The 22,563-nt window shown below is 61.7% G+C and overlaps 1 protein-coding gene across 7 annotated transcripts in view; it reads left to right on the forward strand.

The window, feature by feature from the left end:
• CHD5 (chromodomain helicase DNA binding protein 5) overlaps positions 1-22,563 on the forward strand; it is an 84,745-nt gene continuing 62,182 nt past the window's right edge. For 5 of the 7 annotated variants that reach the window (XM_077151494.1, XM_077151492.1, XM_077151495.1 and 2 more), the window contains exons 1-4: positions 1-131; positions 11,851-11,978; positions 19,281-19,460; positions 22,273-22,391. In XM_077151494.1, the coding sequence (XP_077007609.1) occupies positions 53-131; positions 11,851-11,978; positions 19,281-19,460; positions 22,273-22,391 (506 nt within the window). In that variant the 5' untranslated portion in view covers positions 1-52. Of the gene's footprint in view, positions 132-3,284; positions 3,417-11,850; positions 11,979-19,280; positions 19,461-22,272; positions 22,392-22,563 lie in introns of those variants that run through there. The other 2 variants (XM_077151493.1, XM_077151496.1) reach the window with 2 other exon arrangements.

Raw genomic sequence — 22,563 nt, forward strand, 5'->3', positions numbered from 1 at the left:
CGCGCCCGGCGGGAGGGGGGGCGCCCACCTCCCCTCCCCCCCCGCGCCGGGCATGCGGGGCCCGCTGGGCACCGAGGAGGAGCTGCCGCGGCTGTTCGCGGAGGAGATGGAGAACGAAGACGAGATGTCAGGTGAGCGCGGCCCGGGCTGCACCGACCCGAGGGGCGCCGGGCGCCGAGACGGGGCCGGAGCCAGAGCCCGAGCACGCGGGCCAGCTGGGTGCGGTGGCGGCGGGACCCTGGCTGGCGCCCCGCGGGAGGGGCGCCCGGGCTGCGGGGCTGCGCTCCCGCCTTGCTGGCGCCGCGCGGCCAAGGGCGCGGGGCTGGGCAAGCTCAGGGGCGCGGCACGCGGGCGGCCAAGGGCGGGGTGCGACCCGGGCGGCTCGGGCTGGGGCGCTGGGCGGGCGGGTGGCCGGGGTCCACACCGGGCGCCACCCGGGGGAGGGGGCGCGGCGCCGCCGGGGTCAGTCCGCGTGCCCTTGAAGGGGGCGGGTGTCGCGCTGCGCTCTTGGCGCCGGCACCCCGCGCTCTCGCCCCGCCGCCGCGCGCCTGAGGCCTCGCCAGGGACAGGCCAGCCCCGGCCCCTGGCCCATCTCGCCCCAGTGCGGGCTGGGTGGGGCCCAGAACGGGGCGGGGATGGGCCGTGCGTGGGGTCGCCGAGCACCCAGGCTGGTGGCGGCTTTTCCACGAGGGCCCCGGGCTGGGGCGTGCGGGCACGGGCTCCCCTTCCCCGGCCTCTGGGTGCCGTGATCGCCGCTCCCAAGCACTTTGCCCGGGCCGCCGGCGCCCTCCTGGCGCGCCCTAGCGCTCGCGCTACCGCGGGTCCCAGATGGCTCAGGGCACTGGCTTCCCCGCCACCCCGCTTGGGCCACCGGACTGATGCCCTGGGCACCGCCCCTGCCCGGGCCATCCATCTCCTTTCTCTCTCTTTCTCAGAATTCAGCCTAAATATGTCGTGTGTGTGTGTGTGTGTGTGTGTGTGTGTGTGTGTGTGTGTGTGTGTGTTTGTGTGTGTGTGTGGTAACCTGCAGGACGATTCTTTCCTTAGCCGCTCACCGTTCCTTTGGGATGGCCCCTCCTGGCACAGCTGGTTGACCTCAACCTGTCAGTCAATCTCCCTCCCTCTCTGGGTTCCCGGGAACTGTATTACTTCTGGCTTTTCCCACACCAAGTCTGCCGCCCCTCGCTGACTTCTGAAGGGTTGAAAGGGCTCTGCCCTGGTCTCCAACTGGCCTGTGTGGCCCCCAGAAGTGTCTTCCCCAGGGATGAGAATATTCCACAAAGTGGTACCCGACTCCTGGTTTGCAGGAGGTGAGATGCTGGGGGCAGAGCGGGCAGTTGCCCTGGGGCTGCTCAGCCTGTGCCCAGTGAAGGGATTCCCACCATGTGCCATGTCCCAGGGGGCCCCTCTCCCCCCACCCTCTGCATCCCCACTTCTCTTGCTAGTGACTTTAAAGCTGTGACTGAGTCCTTCTAGGGACAGTCAGGCCAAGTTTGCAAAGGAGTGTGCTAGGGTGAGGCAGTAGCAGGTGGATGGGGTGGCGGATGCAGAGGGGTGGGGCAGGGGTGGCTTGAATATCGGTGGACATCCTGGGGTGATGGGATCAGGCTCGTTTCTCCCAGAGGAACCCAGCGCAGGTCTCCACCCAGCTGGCTGCCTTTTCAGGGCAGTGAGTTGTTCACCAAGGTTTTTGGGGCTTGGACCTTTGTCGTTCTGACGGGGGCAGTGGACAGGGCTGAACATGCCTCAACAGGCCCATTTCCAGAACTTTACTGACACCCCACCATGGAGCCACCTGTTGTCCTTTCCCATCTCATACTCTGGCTCCTCAGGGTTCAGCATTGTCAGGGTTCAGAGGTTGGACAGAGAAGGAGGCCTGGGAAGGGGTTGGACCCCTGGGGTGGGACCTGGGTTGGGGTCTCTGACCTATGTCCCATCCTCCCTCTTCGTCTTGCGTCCTTTGCTTCAGACCTGGGCAGGGTGGGGTGGGAGTTGTCTCCAGAGCCTCCAAGAACGCCCCCCTCCCCCCCGCAAGCTCCTGCAGAGGAGAGGTCCTGCACCAGCCCTCTCCTGGGGACGCTGGCCCAATCCATCTGCAAGAACTCGGGAATGATTCCTGAGCCTTCACACTCTCCCAGCTCCTCCCCCTCCCTGGTCCAGGCCCCGGCTGTCCACTCCATGCCAGAGCCTCCTAGCCGGCCTCCACTGTCCACAGGCCACCCTCCATTCAGCAGCTGGGATCCCCTTTGTAAGCCCAAAGCAGAGACCCCCATGGCTTCCCATCAATCATGAAGCCCTTAGTCTGTGCCATGCCAGCCTCCTTGCTGCTGCTTGGACACGCCTTGTGCTGCCCTTGGCACAGGCTGTGACCTCTGCCCAGCCTTTGGGTGCTGGCTGTGACCTCTTCTTTGCTCTCCTTATGGCTGCTTCCTTCTTGTCATTTAGGTTCCAGCTCTCCTTTACCCCCGCCTGGCTCCAGTGTGACCCATGCCTGTCACTCTAACCCATTTTCCTGCTTTATTTTCTTGGTGGCACTTGCTGCTCTCAGGGATGTGTTAGAAGTTTGCTTCTGGGTCAGCTGGCTCTGCTCTGGGGTATAACTCCCTCCATGATCGGTCGTGCCCAGCACCTGGAATTGCAGGTGGGGGCGGCCTCAGTGGAGGGGCTGGGGGCCCTGGTCGTGCCTGGGTCACAGCCTCGGCCCAGGCCCTACATCTCTCCTGGAGCACTGGCTGGACCCCTCCAGCCCTCCCTGACTGCCACTCTGCCACCAGGTAGTTCTGAAATCTTGGAGAGGGGCCCTTCTGGGGAGCTTGCCTTCTGGGGAGCTGTCAGGCTGATTTTTAAAAATGCAAGCAGTTGGCCTTGTCACTTGTCCAGTCTTTTTGCTTTTGACTCTGCTCTGCTTCCCACCTCCCCTTGGCATTCTGTAGCCCAGCAGTGCTTTCCCTCCCTGCCCGGGGCTGTGCCCCAGTGGTGCCCGACACCCTGCTGGCACGAAACAGCGACAAGCCTGCTCCAAGGAGGAAGGCAGGGTGGGTGCCCGCCCCTCCTGGCCCAGGGACCACAGCTGCCGCGCTCTCCCTGGAGTTTGAAGGATGGGCTTGAGTGACGGCTGCAGAGTCAGAGGGCCGAGGCCTCGAATGGCAGCTCTGCAGGCTGCTAGCTGGGTGAGCTTGGGCAGGCTCCCGGCGTCCCGCCTCAGTGTCCACACTTGTAGAATGGGGGCACAGCTCTGCCTACCTCATAGAGGGTTATTATGAGGACTGGTGAGCTGGTACCCCTGGGGCATTTGGGCCACGTGCCCAGCACATACCAGGTGCCAATGAGCAGCACCTGCTGTAATTAGCACCGTCCAGGGGACACTTGCCTGGCTTTCCCCAAGGAGATGTTCCCGAGCCTTGCACCCTCATCCAGTAAGCTTGGGGCAGGGGGCGCTGGGGCTCCCACGGTGAGGTGGTGGGAGGGAGGGGAGGGCTTGGGGGTCCAGCCTTTCTCTTAGAAGAGGTGGGCCAGGGCCCTCTTCAAGCCGATGCTGGGCCAGCGAGTTGCCTGGTGTGTCGGCCCAGCCCTTCCTCACCCACAGCCACAAGGATGGGCCTTAGAGAGCTGGCGAGCAGGTCCCTCCCTGGCCAGGCAGCAAGGCCACTCTGGTCTTAGTGACTGACCCCAGGCGGGTGAGCATCTTAGGCTTCCTGTGGGTTTCAAGGCCAGGAGGGGGTGACGCAATGATTCCCAAGAGACTACGCCATCTTGTCTCCCTTCCCAGGGAATGTGGGTTTGGTGGGTCCTAATGTAATACCCTTTTGTGGGAAGCAGGAGGCAAAGCTACCAGCATACTTTGCCCAGTGGCTTGGCCAGTGGAATACTCATCTCATTTTGAATTTATCAGGGACCAAGATCCATCCATCATTTCCTCCATTCATTCATTCACCACCCATGTGGGCCACCTGTCCCCCCTAAACATCTGCCCATCCAACCCCAAAACAATCCAACTAACCATCCGTTCATCCACCCAGCATCTAACCACTACCATCTTTCCGTTCATCCATCCATCTGTCCACCATTCATCTGTCTGTTTGTCCATCTGCCATTTGGACCATTTGTCTATCCATCCTTTCATTTATCCATCATCCCAATATTGGTTTCTTGAGCATCTTCTCCGAGCCAGCACTGAGCACACCACGTGGTGTCTAACTTTCCTGGGCTTAGCTTTTGCTGAGATAACTTTGAGACTTTCCACCCTGCCTCTGCGGCTGTGTCCTTACTTCCTGCTCCTTGTCTCTTCCCCTCACTCTTGTTCCCGTGGCTAGTCCTCTGTCTGCGCTCTGTCCCTGGTCTGTTGGCCTTGACCTTCCCAGAGCCCTTGACTCTGCATCTCTCTCTGGCTGTCCCTCTCTGTCCCTCTTTTGTCTCTGTCTCCCTCCGGCCTTCCAGGCTGGTTTCCCCAGCCCCGTCCCTCCTTGCCTCTGTCTCCTCTTCCTTCCTACCTGCGCTCTGGGCCTTTTATGTGTGTTTGGGGGTCTCCCTGCTTCCCCGGCCCCTCATCTCATCTCCACTCTCCCAGGCTCAGTCACTCCCAGCAAAGCCCCCCACCCCCACCCGAGCTCACAGAACTGACGTTATCTTTTGATGAGAAGCCAATGAGGTGATGTCTGGGTTTTGTTAAAGATGATAAATTATTAATCCTCTGTTGGGCGGGAGCACTACCCCCCCCCCTCCCCACATCATCAGCATGGAGCCTGCAGCATGAGGGGGGTGGGGATTGGTCCAAGGTCTAATGGGAAGCGTTGGGCTTGGCACCCACCTCTCCTTGTCAGCCCAGGGGTAGTCCTGAGAGCCCTGGGCCCAGCAGGGCCTGTAGCAGAGGTAGTGCTCCCCCACCTTGCGTCCCCCACCCCTTTACAACCTGGCTCCTCACCCTCCCGGGCTTCCCTGGGCTCTGCCTGCCGGTCTCTCAGTACCTGTCAGGCTTCATGTCTGGCACTTTCCATATACGATTTCTAACTCTCTCCATAACCCCATGAGAAAGGTGGGATTAGGCCCATTTTACAGATGAGGAAATGGGCTCAGGTGAGGAACTCAATGAGGCCCCCCTGCCAGGGAGGGTGGGGATTGAAGCCTGTGGGCTTCGCCTGGTCCCTGCTGGGTGCTGGGCTGGGGGGTGCCGTGGGGTGGGGTGGGGGGACCAGAAGGAGCCCCTCCCCAGGCCCAGAGCGGGCGGGTGAGCTGCGCCCTCACAGGCAGGGGTTCTCTGGTCGTTCCAAGACCCTGGAGAGGGAGCACTTGCCCTGTCCTGCTTGGCCCCCACGTCCAGGTCTATGATTAGCTAACTTCCCTTCCCCGCCCGAGAGCCTGCTCTCGTGTCACTGTGGTTATCTGGCGTTTGCAGAGCTCTCCGGTAGGCGCTGGGCCGCCGTCTTGTCTGGACCCTCTGGGCTGGGCCCTGTGGCTGCTGCTGCTCCTCCCCTGAGGAGGGGGCGCCTGGGGCTGCCACTTGACCTGGGGGTGTGTGCATGGGGGCCGTGAGGTGGACTGGCCCTGGGTCTCCGCCGTGCCCCCGGGCCCAGCCCCGGGTTTACTTGCAGCCCATGCCTTAGAAATCCTTGTGAGTAACTGCGGGGCATGTCTGAAGTCCAGGGAGGTTGGTGCGTGGAGGGAGTGAGCCGAGGGGGCCACGCTGGGCCCTGGGGCCACCTCTCTGGGTTCTCAAAACTTGGCTCCGCCACCTGCCAGGGGTGAGGCAGATCTGGGTGAGGGCTGAGTTCCTCAGGCCCGCACCTGCCCACACCCACTCGCTGGGTGGGTTTGGGGCACGAAGTGTTTGATCCCAGGGCGGGGTGGGCGTGGTGGGTGGACACCAGCTCCCACCCCCGGTGCATGTTTCACCTACAGAAGGCTCCCCCACCGCCGCCGCCGCCCTCAGTGGCCCCAATCATGCTTGGCCCAGACCAGGCTGGGATGCAGCTGGGTGGAGCTGGAGAGTGTGCAGGGGCCTGGGAGGGGGGCTGGAGGGGCTTAGGAGAAAGCCCAGAAGCCACTTCCCTCAGCCCGTCCCACTTCTGGCTGCTGCTTCCCCAGGCCCCCTCCTGAGGAAGATGGGGGCGTCACAGGGCTAATGGGTCCTAATTATAGCCCAGCTTGGATCGATAGAGGTCTCAGGCCTCTGGCGGGACTGGCACCGGGCAGTCGCAGTTAGGTGGGCACAGCCAGTGGGCATGGCCAAGTGGGTCTGCTGGGGAGTGGGGAGGGGCCTGTCCATGGGCGGATGGCCCAGGCCTTGTCCTCATAGCTCGTTCTGGTTTGGGGGGATAGCCCTGGTCCAAGCCTGAGCCCCAGGACCCTGTGGACCACCCCAGGCATGGCAGGGAGCAGTCCACAGGGCAGATCCCAGGTGGGCGTGGCCAGGTGGGCACAGCCAGGTGGGGTGGTCAGGGGCAGGGAAGGCATCCTGAGGGGTGGCCAGCCCTGCCCTGGGATATCATTGGTCCTATCTGACAGTGTCACACCTCGGCCAGCACCGTGAGCCCAGTGTCTTTGCCCCTCTCTGGGCCTCTGGGGTGGGTCCGGCAGGGAGGATGAGCCGGGGGTCCTGGGGCGGGGGCTCGTGTGACGCTCAGGGGCATGAGGGAGGGGCTGAGATGGTGCCTCCCCAGTCTGATTTTAGTTGGCTCCAGAACTCACTGAAGAGGGTGTGGGTCCCCATGGGGGGTGGAGGGTGGGGCTGGGGTCAGAGGGGGGTGAGTGAGGGGGGAGCCTGAGGAGGCAGCGACACAGAGGCTAGAGTTGGGGTGGTCTCAGGGCCACCAAGCCATGAGGGAGAGGAAGGGCCTGCCAGGGATAGGCCTCTGTCCTCGTGACCTCCCAGTCCCCTGCCTTCCTGGGGGAGGTGCTGGGTCTACTGGGGAGTGGGGAGGGGCCTTTCCATGGGCAGATGGCCCAGGGCTTGTCCTCACAGTTTGTTCTGAGTTGGGTGGTGGGGCCTGGTCTCAGCCTGAGCCCCAGGACCCTCTTGCCCACCCCAGGCATGGCAGGGAGCGGTCCACAGGGCAGATCCCAGGGTTTCTTCCAGAACTTTCCCTTATCTGTTTCTCTGGCCAGTTGGTCACTGTGCATGCTGGGCTGGCTTTCCTGAGCTGGGGACTGCTCTGCATGGAGGGGACAGGGGATGGTAGAACAGGGAGGAGGGAGGCAGGCAGGAGAGCCCCCCCATTGGATTGCATCAGCCTGGAGCCTGTTATATAACTGCCGTGGGTGGGGGTGGCTCTACCCAGGTGGTCTCCCTGCAGCTCTGGGGGAGACCGGGATGGGGGGGTGGCAGGTATGGACAGCATCCAAGCATCTCCGCACGGCCCTGCCAACCCTGTCACTGCCCCCCCAGATCTGTCCACTCCAGGATGGACACCCCTTCTTTCCCACTCTGGGGCCCCTGTGCACATTTTCAGCTGGTCTGAAGAATCCCTGTTTCTGCCACCTCTGCATGGACGGCCTGCCCTCGGGGTTGTCTGGTGCAGCCCCTGCTGCCTCCAGCTGCTCCTCTCCAGGGTGGGTGGGCCCTTATGGAACCCAGCCTGGGGCTGGCCCCTCAGGAGCTATGTCTGCAAGGCCACGGCAGCGGGGCTGCCTCTCTGCTGGTCAGGGCCCGCCAGGGCTGGCTCCCTTCTCTGCAGCAGCTTCCAGTCCTGCCTCGTGTCTGCTTCTGCCTCTGCCTGGCAGCCCCTTGGGATTTCCACTCCCTCAAGACAGAGAGAGGCTGTGACTTGGCCATGCAACCCCCTGGACTCCTAGAGGGCTGGGTTGGGGAGAGTGGGGACTTGCTCCCTTGATGGCAAGGCCACAGGTCCCTGCCAGTGTCCCAGGAGGCCTGGCCACCTTGAAGCTGGGTGGGGGTCCTGTGTGCAGAGTGATTCCCACCTCCCTTGGGGTGTTTAGATGCTTGTGTGCAGGCCTGTGTGCAGGTGCATGTTTTTACATATGTATGTGCAGGCCCTGTGTGCAGGTGTGTGCATGTGTGTGTGCAGGCCTGTGTGAGCATGTGTGCAGGTGCATGTTTGTACCTATGTATGTGCAGGCCCCTGTGAGCAGGTGTGTGCATGTGTGTGTGCAGGCCTGTGTGAGCATGTGTGCAGATGCAGGTTGATTGTCCTTATAGGTCCATGTGTAGGCCCAGGTGTGTGACCATGTGCAGGAGCATGTTTGTCTGTGTGTGCAGATGCATGTGCACATAGGTGCATGTTTGCAGGCATGTGTGTGCAAGCCCGTGTGCATGTGCAGGTATATGTGTACCTATGTGCACATGCAGGCACATGTGTGTGTGCAGACTTGTGTTCGTGCCTGGGTATGCATGAACACGTGTGTAGATCTTTATGTGTAGGTGCGTGTTTGCATGTGTGTGTGCAGCCTGTGTGGGCAGTCCATGTGCGCATGCATCTGCAGGTGCATGGGTATATGTGTGTGTGTGTGCAGGCCCATGTGTGCGTCCATTTACAGTGCATGTTTTTCTGTGTGCAGGTGCATGTGTGCAAGGGCACATGTGTGTAGGCCTGTGTGTGCAGGTGCATCTGCACAGGCATGTTTATGTGTGCAGGCCTGTGCGTGCATGTGTGTGCATGTCCATGTGTGGGTGCATGTGTGTGCAGGTACGTGTTTGCATGTATACAGGCACATGAGTGCAGGTCCATGTGTGTGCACGTGTACAGGTACACATTTGCATGTGTGTGCGGGTGCACACGTGCAGGCATGTGAATATGTGCAGGTCCATGTGTGCATGGGTGTGCAAGAACATGTGTGGGGGGTAGGCACATGTGTGTGCAGGTGCATATTTGCACGTGTGTGCAGGCCTGTGCATGCATGTGTCCACACTTTGTGTCTGTTGTGTAGCCCAGATTTTAAATTTTTATTATGGTAACAAATACAACATAAACTTTGCCACTGTAACCACTTCCAAATACAGAAGTCGGTGTTAAGTCATAAGTCGTGCCTCTGTCACCACCGTCATCACCGATACTTTTCCGTCTCCCCAACAGAAGCACTGTCCCTATGAAAGTGTCCCCCTTTTCCCGCTCCCCTGCCCTGGTAACCTGTATTCTACTCTGTCTCTGGATTTACTTATAGATATTTTGTATAAGAACCATGGTGCGTTAGATTCTAAAGGAAACTCTGGGGGCAGGGGAGGCAATGCTTCTTTAAATTGGATTCAGCAGGGCAAACTTGGCTTTTTGCTTTGCCCCCCTCAACACCCCCTCTCCCCCCAGCTGGTCCTTGGAGCTCCGGGCTCTCTTGGGGCCTTTGGAGGTTCCTGCCAGCCCCTTTGACCCAGTGGATGGGTGGGCCTCCACTCCGGGTGCTTTCTGGTGCTTCTGTGTGCCCCCACGAAGACCCTACCCCTCTCCCCGGCAGTTCTGGGCCCCGGGAACTCAGCTCTCCACCGCCCTTTCTCACCCCTGATTTCCCAGGTGGGAGCCAGACCCCCGGCCCCCAATGTGGGGCCACCTCAAGGCCTCCCAGCATATGCGCGTGCTCCTCCCCTCGGTTTGAGGTGTGTGGCCCACCTTCTGTCCTTTGGGGTGGCATGGAGCCCACAGCATACCTCTTCTTCGAAGGTCCCCACCCCGCAGTCCCACCCTTCTCGTCTCAAGCCTTTAAAATCCTTGACGCCAGTGGGGGTGTTTGGCTCTCGTGGGCAGCGCCTTGAAAACCCACGCGTGGAGGATTCAGTGTCTCCTTGTGGAATGTTGTGTTTGTCATAGGGTCTTGCTGGGTCCTCTGCTATGTGGGTGCTGTGTGCCGGGCTCACTGCGCGGATTGGGGAGGGAGGGCATCTCCACTTTCCTGCTGAGGGGGTGCGCTGTCGGACACCCCGGGGTGCTGGTATCCTTGTGGTTGGGTCGCTTCCAAAGCCCTGGGCTCCGCCTGGCCCTGGGGTGCTCCCAACCCATGCTCCCCTTATGCTTGTTCATGAGCCCTCCCCAGCCCCCCCAGCACATGGGCCCCCCCAGCCCCCCCAGCACATGACCCCTCCCCAGCCCCCCGTTCCCCCAGCCCCCCAGCGCCCCCAGCACATGAGCCCTCCCCAGCCCCCCAGCCCCCCAGCCCCCCAGCAGACCGAAGCTGGCCGTGTGCTTGATGGGGCTTTTCACTGGGAGCCGACGAGACTGAGTTGTTCGCTTTGATGAGCATGTCTCAAAGGCCCCTGAGCGCTGTCAGAGCAGCGTGTGGGTCCCTACTGTCCCATCTCAGAGGTGAGGGGAGGAAAGGCCTAGAGCGTGGGGTGACGGCATGGTCGGCTGCTCATCAGTAACAGAGCCAGAACCTCAACCCATCTTTTTCTGGCCTCCCTGGTCTGCGAGGGTTGGGGCAGGCTGGGGAGGGGGGAGGTTGGGCAGGAAGCTGGGCTGCTGTCTGGAGGGGAAAACGGGGTGGGCCTGGGGACAGAGGAGGGGCAGGGAGGAGCAGCTGAGAGGGCAGGGTGGAACAGCTGGGAAGGCAGGGAGGAGCAGTTGGTAGGGCAGGGTTGAGCGGCTGGGAGGGCACAGAGGAGCGGCTGGGAGGGCAGGGAGGATTGGCTGGGAGGGCAGGGAGGAGCGGCTAGGAGGGCAGGGAGGAGCAGCTGGGAGGGCAAGGAGGAGCGGCTGGGAGGGCAGGGAGGAGCAGTTGGGAGGGCAGGTTTGAGCAGCTGGGAGGGCACAGAGGAGCGGCTGGGAGGGCAGGGAAGATTGGCTGGGAGGGCAGGGAGGAGCGGCTAGGAGGGCAGGGAGGAGTGGCTAGGAGGGCAGGGAGGAGCGGCCGGGAGGGCAAGGAGGAGCACTGAGAGGGCAGGGAGGAGCGGCTGGGAGGGCAAGGAGGAGCACTGAGAGGGCAGGGAGGGGCGGCTGGGAGGGTAGGGAGGAGCGGCTGGGAGGGCAGGGAGGAGCAGCTGGAGGGCAGGGAGGAGCGGCTGGGAGGGCAGGGAGGAGCAACTGGGAGGGCACAGAGGAGTGGCTGGGAGGGCAAGGAGGAGCACTCAGAGGGCAGGGAGGAGCAGCTGGGAGGGCAGGGAGGAGCGGCTGGGAGGGCAAGGAGGAGCACTGAGAGGGCAGGGAGGAGCGGCTGTGACGGCAGGGAGGAGCAGCTGTGAGGGCAGGGAAGAGCAGCCGGGAGGGCAGGGAGGAGCAGCTGGGAAGGCAAGGAGGAGCGGCCGGGAGGGCAGGGAGGAGCAGCTGTGAGGGCAGGGAGGAACACTGAGAGGGCAGGGAGGAGTGGCTGGGAGGGCAGGGAGGAGCACTCAGAGGGCAGGGAGGAGCAGCTGGGAGGGCAGGGAGGAGTGGCTGGGAGGGCAAGGAGGAGCACTGAGAGGGCAGGGAGGAGCGGCTGTGAGGGCAGGGAGGAGCAGCTGGGAAGGCAAGGAGGAGTGGCCGGGAGGGCAGGGAGGAGCAGCTGGGAAGGCAGGGAGGAGTGTCTGGGAGGGCAGGGAGGAGTGGCCGGGAGGGCAGGGAGGAGCAGCTGTGAGGGCAGGGAGGAGTGGCCGGGAGGGCTGGGAGGAGTGTCCGGGAGGGCAGGGAGGAGCAGCTGGGAGGGCAGGGAGGAACACTGAGAGGGCAGGGAGGAGCACTGAGAGGGCAGGGAGGAGCGGCTGTGAGGGCAGGGAGGAGCGGCTGTGAGGGCAGGGAGGAGCGGCTGGGAGGGCAGGGAGGAGCGGCTGTGAGGGCAGGGAGGAGCAGCTGGGAGGGCAGGGAGGAGCAGCTGGGAGGGCAGGGTGGCGGTGACTGGCATGTTTGCTGGCCTGAAGCTGCAGGCCCTGCCTCTGGTCCCTGGGGGGTCACCCTGAGGGGGAGCAGTAGGGTGACCCCCTCCCCCTTCTGATTCTTCCAGAAGAAGATGACGGTGGCCTTGAGGGCTTCGAGGACTTTTTCCCTGAGGAGCCGATGAGCCTCCCGCAGAAGAAGAAACCCAAGAAAGCGAAGGAGAGCAAGTCCAGGGGGAAGCGCAAGAAGAAGGAGGTGGGCAGGCGGACGTGGGAGGTGGTGGGCTGGGGTGGAGCTCGGGCTGGCGCCTGCCTTGGCTCCCTGGGCCTTTTTCTGTTTTTAAGCCTCTAATTTCAAGATACTTTCACATGTATAGGACATTTGCAAAAATAATGCAAAACCCACACAGGACTCCAACATACCCCAGCTCCAGATGCCTAGATCCACCAACTTTTAACATTTTGCTACACACTGTATCGTTCTCTCTACCACCTGTCTGCCTGTCCATCGGTCTGTCTATCCATTCTTCTGTCCATCCATAAATCTATTTTGTAGACATTTGAGACTAGGCTGTATGCATCCAGCTGCTTGAACACTTTGCTGGGCCTTTGCAGTGGCTTTCTTGAGAGCTGACCCTGAGTGACAACCATCAAAGCAACTTCAGCGTGCAGCATTGCATACAGGAACCTTTCTGGAACGTACCTGAGATGCCCCTGTCTTCTCGGGCAGCATGTCCTGTGTGCCATTTGTCCTTTTCCAGCCATGGCTGGCAGGGGCCTTGACACGAAGGGGTCCCCAGCATCCTTGTCCCTCATGGAATGGCGCCAGGTTTCTGCACACACCGCTGTGTCCCTGTCTTTTAGCTCTCCTGCCTCCCTGCTCCTGCTTCTCACATCAGCTGCTCTTGGCGTGTCTGCTTTGGAGCAGACTCTTCCCCTTCCGATCTGCAGCTTCCAGTCGGTGTTGAGTTTAGAGACTCCATGCAGGGATGAAGGTGGGAGAAGGTCATTGAGGCCCCCAAGAAGCATGAGCTTGCAGCCCACGTTAGCCCTGGCTGGGTTCGAGAGCAGTGCACCCCCGTTGGCTGTGGATTGGTGATGCGGGGTGGCCTTGGCACTGACCGCATGTCTTCCTGCCCTGCTGGCACGTGCCTTCATGCCAGCTCTTCGTCCTTGAGGTGCACCTTACCTGCTGGTGGCAGGTGGGGAAGCTGAGGCTGGTTTGCAGCTCTAAGTCCTTTCCACCTGGAATGGGGGAATGGACGAGCCTAGGATGATTATCCTGCTTTCTCGTCACCTGGCATCCCGCCCCTGAGCTCCTCTGCACCCCCCACAGCCCTGGGGGAAGGTGCTGTTCCCATCTCCTTCCCCGGCCACCATAACCAAGTGCCACACGCTGGGGGAGGGCCATTTCTGCCTCTGCCTCCTCCCACCTCCGCCTCCCCCCACTGCCTCCCCGCGCCCCCACCCCCCACCCCTCTGCCATCTCCCACCTCCACCTCCACGCACTGTCTGCCCTGGGTGCCCCGTCTCTGTGTCTCTCCTCCCTCCTCAGGGCACCTGCCGTCTTAGATGAGGGCCCACTCTCCTGCAGCATGACCTTGTCTGGGCTCCATTTCCTCTACAAAGACCCTATTTCCAAATAGGATCACACTCACGGGTCCTGAGGTTGGGACTTGGACATGTTTTTATGGGGGACGCGATTCTTCCACCTGCCACTTCAGAGATGAGCGCGTGGGGGAGGGCGAGGCAGAAGGTGTGGGCCCTGGAGCCACTGCCCCAACTTCTCAGGGGCAACCGCCTCTCCCCTCTCGCCCCCCCCCCCGAGCCTGTTTTGGGGTTCAGATCTGCCCTCGACCAACAGGGCTTCTGGCCATGGGGCAAGATTGGTGGTGCCTTTGGGGCCTCAGCTTTGCTTGGGCCCCACTCCTGCACCCGCCCTGGGTGTCCCCCAGGCTGGGACCCCCAGCTGTGACCCTGCCTCTGCTGGCTTGTCGGGGCTGCTGGCTGCCTCCTCCCCTGGCTGGCCCGAGCCTCCAGTGCTGGATGCTCTTGCCCAGCCTCTGAGGTCTCGGACCCGTGGGGAGAGGGCGCCGGACGCACAACCCAGCCCAACCAACATGGGCTGTGGTCCAGCCTGGCTTTGGGGCCCTCCTCCTGGCCGCAGCCCCCTCCTAGTCTGCCCTGCAGCGGCCCAGGCCCTCCGTCCCCTCTGTGGGTCCTCACCTGGAGAATCCCTGCACATCCCTCCTCCATGCCCCACTTGCCCCCTGCCCGGACCTGCAGTCCTGGGCTCTGACCTCTCTCTGACGCCACTGGGCTCCTGGCTTCACATCCGGGACTCCAGGGGGAGAGCTGTCGGCTGCACTGGCCCAGGCTGGGGGGCCTCTGGATGGGGAGATGGCCTGGGAGGTACCCCCACTTTGCTCAGGACCCTCTACCTCTGCATTTTTGAGGGTCTGGGAAGGGCGCATTGCTCCCTGTCCCCATCATCCAGATGATGGGAGGGCCCTCCTGTGCCGAAGATCCCCACCCCAACTGGCCCTCCTCCCGCAGCCCTTTGCGTAGATGGCGATATTGTGAACCTGTTCCTCCTCTGACATTGTTGGGGGGGTCCCCTACATTCCCTATTGCAGCTCCTGCCCCCCGCTCCCCAGGCCCTTCTGTTGGATAAAGGGCAGATACTTGCAGGCTGGCAGGGCCTGGGTTGCAGGGGCCCAGACAGGATGAGGCTGTGAAACCTCGTTCCGCTGCCGTCAAGCCCTTGCCCTCCTATCTGACCCGGCCCTGTGGGTTCTGGGCTCCAGGGACCTAGTGGCTGAGGGCACAGGCTTTGGCACATACCCTGCTCCCTGGCTCCTCCCTGACGTTCGCTCTCCGGCAGCTTCTATCAGGGGAACTGGGTGGGAGGCGACACCCAGAGGGGCCTGTCATCCAGCCCTCGGGTGGGGAGCCCCTCCTCCTGCAGAGACTCCCCTGTAACCCCAGGCAAGGCTGACCCTTCTTCCTGGAGAGTCTCTGCACGCCCTGGCCAGGACGGGGGCTGGGAGGCTGCCAGGGTCTAGGCAGTCGGGGGGCCTGGGGGGGGCGCTGTGTGGGGTGGGGGTGGGGTCCCCAAAGTTCCAATGACATGGTATTGGTGCAATGTTCCTTTCTCCTAGCTGGCTCGAAGCATCTTCTGTCCCCTCTCTGGACCTCTCTAAAAACACGTTTTTGTTTTGTTTTTTTTTCCCTGTCTGTCTTTGGGTCTCTGTCTGTTTCAGGCTCTCTGGCTCTCTCAATTTCTTGGCCTGTGCTTGGTCTCTTGCTTTATTAATCTCTTGGAATCCCCTCCCCTGTCTCCCTTTCCCTCTTTCTTCCTTCTCTTCATTTCTTCCTTTCCTCTCTCCTCGTTTTCCTTCCTTCCTCTCCCTGCCTCACCCTCTCTCCTTCCTCTCTGCCGAGATGCAAGTCTGGTCCTCAAAAGAGGTAGAAGGCTGGCTGGACAGGGGACCCCCAGATGACTCGGCAGTGCCAGGCAAGCCCCCAAGGAGACCCCCAGGCCGTGGCTGCCCCCTCCCCTGCCTTCCCAAGACCCTGGTCGGGACTGCTGACAGATCGCCAGGGAGTCTGGAGGGTGCTGCCCTCACAGGCCGAGGTCCCGGCTGCCACGGGCGCCCGCGTGCCCACCTGACCCACGGGGGGGCATGCGAATCTCACCCCTTTGCTCCCCCCATCGCCAACCAGGCGGCACCAGGATAAGGCATGGAGCAGGGAAACAGAGGGGCCAAGGCAGGGGGCACCCCAGCAGCAGTTGCTGGGGGTGCAGCCGGCAGCGCATGGATTCCAATTTACATGAACTAACCGGGGCGCAGCCGGAAGCGGCGCATATGGAGATGAGGCTCCGCGGCAGACCCGAGCAGGAGGGAGAAATGATTTCAACCTGTACTGCAGCGGTTCCCATAGCAACCAATTATTCAGTGCTAAATTATAACTGTTTATGCCACTCGTGAATGGGAAGGCTCATATTTCATTCTTTCTCTTTCCCTCTCAATCTTTACGGACCCCAACTCGAGGATGACCAACTCTCCAAGCCCTTCCCTTAGAGTATCGGCGCTTTTTTCAGGAGCTGGGTGTGTGCGCTGCGCGGGGGGCGGAGAGGAGGAAGGGGGAAGGCAGGCCTCGATCTAGAAACATCTGCAGAGCTGGGGGTGGGGAGGGGCGGGCGGGTGCTGCCCGGGTCTGGCTGGCACGCTCTGCCCTCCCCACGTGGAGACCCCTCCTGCCCGGCCCCGCCTCCTCGCACCCCCAGCCTGGCCTGGTTCCCTCCTCTAAGATTCCTTTACTGGTCCGTGGACGTCCCGCGGCTGAAAGGATGGCGCCAAGGTCACCCCGGTGTCCTCTCTGCCGTCCCGTTCCTCGCTGCGTGGCCTGGTTCCTCTCGGACCACTGGGTGGAAGTTGGTTCAGGGTTTGTTAGGATGTGATTGGTTGGTGTCCGAGCAAGGCGTGGCCCACAGCTCCTGCCTATGGGACTGGGCACTGGGCAGCTGTCCGCCAGCCTGCTGGCCGGGGCAGGTCTCAACGTGGCATTGCGTCCCTCTGGGTTCTGCAGATTGGTCTGTTCTCTGCAGTTTGACTTCAGGACCATTCCCCGTGCTTCCCCCTCGCCCCTTGCACTGCAAGGAAAAATTTCAGGGGTGGTGGTGGTGGTGGTGATAAGAGGCCCAAGTCTAGAATTGTTGAACCAACTGGAAGCAGGTTTTGGCTGCAGGTCCAAACTTGTTCTGCGGGGAGAACCCACCTCTAAGAGACGTGCCGTGCACCCTCAGCCAGCCCCCTGGTGTGGGAGGAGGGCAGGTGAGGTGGCTGGGGTGGAGCCTGCATTTGGTGGAGGGAGAGGTGGCTGGGGCAGTCAGAGGAGCAGGTCTCTGGAGAAGGCCAGCAGGGGAGGGAGAAGCCCACTCCTTCCGTGAAATGAGGGGCTGCCACCTTGCCTGAGCCCCAGGCGCAGTGCCTTGCCACCCTTCCAGCTCATTCCTGGCAGAGGGGCTCTGCCCTTCTGCTCTCCCACTTAGCCCTGGAGTGGCCCCCGGTGAGCCCTGCTTCCAGGCCTGCTACCCCCACCCCACCACTGCCCTGCACACATGCAAATGCACCACAGACGCTGCTCTTTCCAGATAGCGAGCCGCTGGCAGCACCGCCCTCCCTCCCGCCTGCCTTCCCCGCCCCCTCGCTCGCTCTGGGGCCCTTTCTGCAGAGCCCTGCTGCCCAGTCCTTACCCCTCCCACTCCTGTTTCCCATCAGATGCCCTGGTCAGCTCCCGCATGGGTGAGGGCCACCACAGCCCCCCGTGACGGCCTCACATTGTCCCTCTGGATGTCCACCCGCAGCCGCAGGCGCCGTCTATATGGTCCAAATTCACCTCGGTAGGGGGTGAAGCTGCTTGTTTCCTCCAGTTTGTTGTCCCACTTATATCTTTGGCTTCCAAAGTAGAGCTGAAGTCAGGGGTCACCTGGGCATTCTCTGGACCTAACCTGAAGAGGACTGGTTTGAGAGCCAAGCGGGGAAGGGGTTCTGATGTCCAGCCATCGAGGGGTGGTGCAGGGGCAGAGGGCATGGCTGTTCTGAACACACTGCTCTGCCCTGGCCGAATCCCCGTGTCCAGGGATGGTGAGGCCAGGGACCCAGGGACGTGGGTGGCCTTCCCATACTGTCCCCTGTCCCCCTCTCTGACCATGGCTTTGCTGTATTGGGGTTTTTCCTGTTTCCCTTTTCTTAGCCGATCTCATTCGTTCCTCTTGCCACCCTTTGTGGCATCCTCATTTCACAGGTGAGGAAGCCAGGGTGCAGGTCCCAGGCTAGAAGGGGCAGAGCTCTGCCTTGTCCTGCAGCCTCCTCAGGGAGCCCCAAGACCTGTCCACAGTCAGGCCATGCGAGTACCCACATTGGGTTTGCAGGTCCACCCTGAGCAGCTGAGGGCATCCCGGCACCCCTCCCCACTGCCGTCCTCGGGCGCTGTCTATGGTGCTGAAATCTGGGGCGGCCACTCTCCCATCCTTACCTTCGCTGGGTTTGGGGCTGACAAGAGCATGTCCCTCCCATGCTCTGGAGAGGTGGTCGCTCGAAGGTGGCCGAGCTCTAACACCCCCAGAGGAAGTGGACGTGCCCCTCTGACTCCTGCCTTCCCAAAGGACTGCGACAGAGCCGGGTCCCGCACTGCCACCAGCCCTGGGAGCAGGAGCCCCCAGAAGCTTGCCTGCTCGCAGCCTTGGGAAGTGGCCAGGGCCGGAGCTGTCCCTGGGACCCGGCGTGGCTGACTCAGTAATTCTGGGAATCTCCAGGGTTCTGGAAAGGCACAGAACTCTGCTGCCTGCCACCCACCAGCGCTCTGACGCGGCGGCTTACTGGGTGTAAAAGGTTTAGTCAATGGACTCGGCGGGGCTCCCGTGGGAGCAGGGAGCCTGGCAGGGGGTAGCCGAGCTTCTGGGACAGGCCTGGGATGTATGGGAGATTGGGGGGCAGTTGGAAACTGTTTGAGCCTCTCTCCCGGGACGAGGGGGGTCGTCAGCTCTTCACAGGGGGCTGAAGGGCAGACACTGAGGCTGGGGGTCTCCTGAGGCCTCTGGACAGATCCTGCTGCCCTTGCTGTTTTTTCTCCCCCTCCTCCCGCCTCCCCTTCTGCTTCCCTCTCCCCACAGGGCTGTGCCCTGAGCTTATTTTCCATCTCTCTCTAGTCCTCTCCGTCTCTCCCTACATTTCCTTCTGATTGCCCTGAAAACAGTTAATAGCTGTCTTGAAGATAACAAGCCTGGTGCTGGTAATTGCCACGAGGGTGGCCACTCCAGGCCCCAGCCCCCTCTCTCCTGACCCAGGTGGGCAGGGGGCTGGGCAGGGCTTTGCCAGACACGTAAACAGCTTTCTCGGAGGGGCAGTACCTTTCTGGTGGAAATGCACCGGCTGTTAACGCCCTTATCTCCATATAAATGGGCCATTTCTGCCTGTACAGACAGGAAACTAAATCAAGGAAACCAAGCTTAAGAGCTGCCTGAATTACCTCGTCGCATATTGAAATGAAGCAGCCAGGGTGGGGGTGGTAGGGAAGGGGGGCTTGTGCCCTAACAGCTCCTGGAAAGCCTGCAGGCGTGAACCCCTGGTGTGCGTGCTCCCCGTTAGTTACAGGGTCTGTTCCCTAGGATGAGGGGGGCTGGCACCAGTCCTGAATCCACTCCTGCCTGGGGGCATTTCCTGGGCATTTTGTGTTTTGGCTTTTGGGCATCACTTCTGAGATGCCGGGTCCAAGTGCCCTCACCTGACAACTAGTGAAAATCCCAGAGTCCGTGAAGACCTGATTATGACTGAAGCAGGGCCCAAGCAGCCCCAAAGGCAACCCAAGCAGGCTGCGTTCAGCTCGCCCGTGGGGAAACGGGGTTTCGGGAGAGACCCCACCTTGCCCGCGCGGTCTGTTTGCTACTGCTGCCTGGTCCTTTGGGAGACGAGACCCTGGACACGGGCTCCAGTGCTTGGCTTGAGGACAGTGGACTGTTGGCCCTCACTGTCCCCCCGCGCCTGTCTTGCAGGGGAGCAATGATGAGCTGTCGGAGAATGAAGAGGACCTGGAAGAGAAGTCCGAGAGTGAAGGGAGTGACTACTCGCCCAATAAAAAGAAGAAGAAGAAACTCAAGGAAAAGAGGGAGAAAAAACCCAAGCGGAAGAGGAAGGACGATGCCGAGGACGAGAACGATGACGGGTGCTTGAAGGTAACCGGGACCCAGGCGGGGCCGCCCGCTGCGTCGGGGACGCGCCTGCCTGCGGGGTCCCCTGCCCTCCAGCCTGGAGCCCCCGAGGGAAAAGGCCAGCTGTCCCTTCCCAGGGGGAGGCAGTCAGGCGGTGCGTGTGTGCACGTGTGCGTGCAAGCGGATGGTGGGCAACTTATAAGAGAAATACTGTAGCCAGAGGCCTCGGGGACATTTGAGATGAAGCCCGGTGGAGTTTGGGAGCTTGTGGGGGAAATCCGCCAGGCGGCTTGCTGATGTGTCGGCCGCCCTTGGCAGCGGCTGGCCTGCCCGCGCTCCACAGCTCTTTCTGAAGAGAGCGATAGATACGCTGAGCTCGAGTGTAGTGTTGGGAACCTCTCACCTGGAGCAACTGGGGAAACTAGAAGATAGAGCCTTTCCCTTCGGCAGGCGGATGGCTCCGGGGGTGCTGGAGGGGCCCTTTGTTACTGCCCAGGTGCTCTGCTCCTGCAGAAAGGGTCTCCCGCTGGGCGGGCTCTGGTGGAGATGAGGCTCCAAGCACTGCCTTGGGGAAGAGCACCCTGCCCGGGCCCGGGCATCTATCTGGGCAGCGATGTGAACTCAGCTGAGGCTCCGGGGGCACCCCGCGGCCCCTTGAGGCCCAGAGGGGTGGGGTCCTCAGGAAGGGGAAGGGGCCGGGGCTAAGGCCAGACGGCTTTGGGGGTCAGCAGGGAATGCTTTGCCCCGTTTGATCTTTTTATTTATTTACTACTGAATATTTTTATTGAGAACTCTTCATACCATGCGTGGTATACAATCCGTGGCTCACAATATCATCACATAGTTGCGTATTCATCACCATGATCAGTTTTAGAACGTTTGTATCACTCCAGAAAAAGAAATAAAAAGAAAAGAGAAAAAACTCATACATCCCATACCCTTCACCGCTCCCCCTCATTGACCACCAGTATTTCAGACTACCTGATTTTTTTACCCTTTACCCTCCCTGTTATTTATTTTTTATCCTTTTCTTTTTTTTACTCATCTGACCATACCCTGGATAAAAGGAGCATCAGACACAAGGTTTGCACAATCACAGGGTCACATTGTGAAAGCTGTGTAGGTAAACAGTTGTCCCTTTGAGCTTCCAGTATGGCAACGAGGCTCAGTGGATTTAAAGAGAAATGCTGGGGTGAGGTTAGGGCAGTGGTGCTCGGTGTGGTGGGGGCTGTTGAGGGGGGTGGCTGCCGGAGGGAACCTGCTGCTCCCGCGGCCTTGATCCTGCCGGGTCTCAGTGGTCAGGACGGCATTGGAAGGACCGACTCACAGGAGCCACCAGGGTTAGCCTGTGCCCATGACATCTGCCCGCAACGGGTGCGCTGCTCTCCTGAGTTGGGGGCATGGGGGGCAGGGCTGCGGGAACCAGGAGCCCCCCCACCGCCGACCTGTGGGGGTGACCGGGTGTGGTCCACCTCTAAACTGTGTCACAGAGAACCGGAGACCAGAACTGGGGTCTGAGGCCCTCCTGCTGGTCCATTGGCCCTGGGGGAGCTTGGGGTCCACGGGGCTGTGTGCAGCCCCCGAGGCCCTTCCCTTGCAAGGAACAGAAAGCCCAGGCGTGGCAGGCAAGGGGCCCTGAGAGTTGAGAGGCAAGGGGGTTTCGGGGCTGGGGGCCCAGTGCCACAGCAGCGTCCTCGAGGCCCGTTTCTTTGAGTCTCTCAGCTCTGCGTCTAGGAGGGCGGCTCCAGGCTGAGGCTGGGCACCCGGCACCCTTGTGGCTGAGAGTGGGTACAGCAGTGAGGGGCTCCTTGGCTGCCCACTGCCCCAGCCAGTCCTGCTGTCCAAGCAGGAGACCCAGGGCTCCCGGGATTGGAGGGCCCACGTCATGGCCCACCAGCCCAATGGCGGGGGTGGGGGGAGTAGAACAGGCTGATCGGCTTAGTTGAAGTGGGGCGGGGTGGGGGAAAGCCCCTACACGGCCCGGTTTGAGGCACCTGTGCTAACCGGAGTCCCATGAGGCGGGTACTGTTGTTATCCCTGTGTACAGATGAGGAAACTGAGGCACGCAGAGATGAAGGGACTTGCCCACTTTCTCACCTCCAATCTGGGCAGAGCCCAGGCTCTAACAGCTCTCTTCCCCTGCCTCCCCTCCCTCCCCTCTGTGCCAGCCTGGCTGCCCCTCGCCCCTGAGTCTGCACCGTGATCCCCGCTCTAGGCCGGCTCAGCGCGTTCCATGTGGAAGCACACCTACCTGCAGCAGCCTGACCCTTCCCAGGGGTCCGTGTGCAGATGCTCTTGGGGCCACCTGGGGATGCCTCACTTCTCCCCCTATCTTAGGATCCCCTTAAATTCCCTCCTTCCCTCCTTCACCTGGGGGTTGAGCATTCTTTGGCCTTCCTGCCTTGTAGCTGCGTCACCCCATCCTCTGCCTCTCCGTCTCCACGTGGCTGTCTCCCAGTATCTGTCCCTGTGTCCAAATGTCCCCTTCTAAGGCCACCGGTCCTATGGGATCCGGGCCACCCTCATCGTCGCACCCTAACGGATCTCATCTTCAAAGACCCCATTTCCAAATCAGATTATATTCTGAGGTATGGGGATAGGACTTCAAGATACCTTTTTGGGGGCCACAACTCACCCATGGTGCCCCCAGCCACGACACTGAGCTGGCAGCTGACCAGCCCCTCTGACGAAGGCGCCAGGGCCTGGGATGCTTGAGGATGCCCTCGGTGGTGGCTGAGAGCTCCCTTGGACCCCAGACCTCCCGGGCCAGGAGCGGGTCCGGGGTTCAGGGCGGCTGGGCCAGTCTTCAGCTCCACCCGGGCCCATGTCCTCCTAGGAGCCCAAGTCCTCGGGGCAGCTCATGGCCGAGTGGGGCCTGGACGACGTGGACTACCTCTTCTCGGAGGAGGACTACCACACGCTGACCAACTACAAGGCCTTCAGCCAGTTCCTCAGGTGCCGGCGGCGCCCGGGGCTGCCCTCCAGGACCCCACTTCCCTCGGTGGCACAGCTTCCCAGGGGGCTGTCGGGCGGGGGCACTGGCCCCACTGCCCTGGGGCCCCAGAGCCTCTCCCCCTGGGGACGGTGGGCCCAGTGGGGCTGCCACATCCCCTACACGGGAGCCTCT

Source organism: Tamandua tetradactyla, chromosome 2, assembly GCF_023851605.1.
Source record: "Tamandua tetradactyla isolate mTamTet1 chromosome 2, mTamTet1.pri, whole genome shotgun sequence".
Classification (NCBI taxonomy): Eukaryota; Metazoa; Chordata; class Mammalia; order Pilosa; family Myrmecophagidae; genus Tamandua; species Tamandua tetradactyla.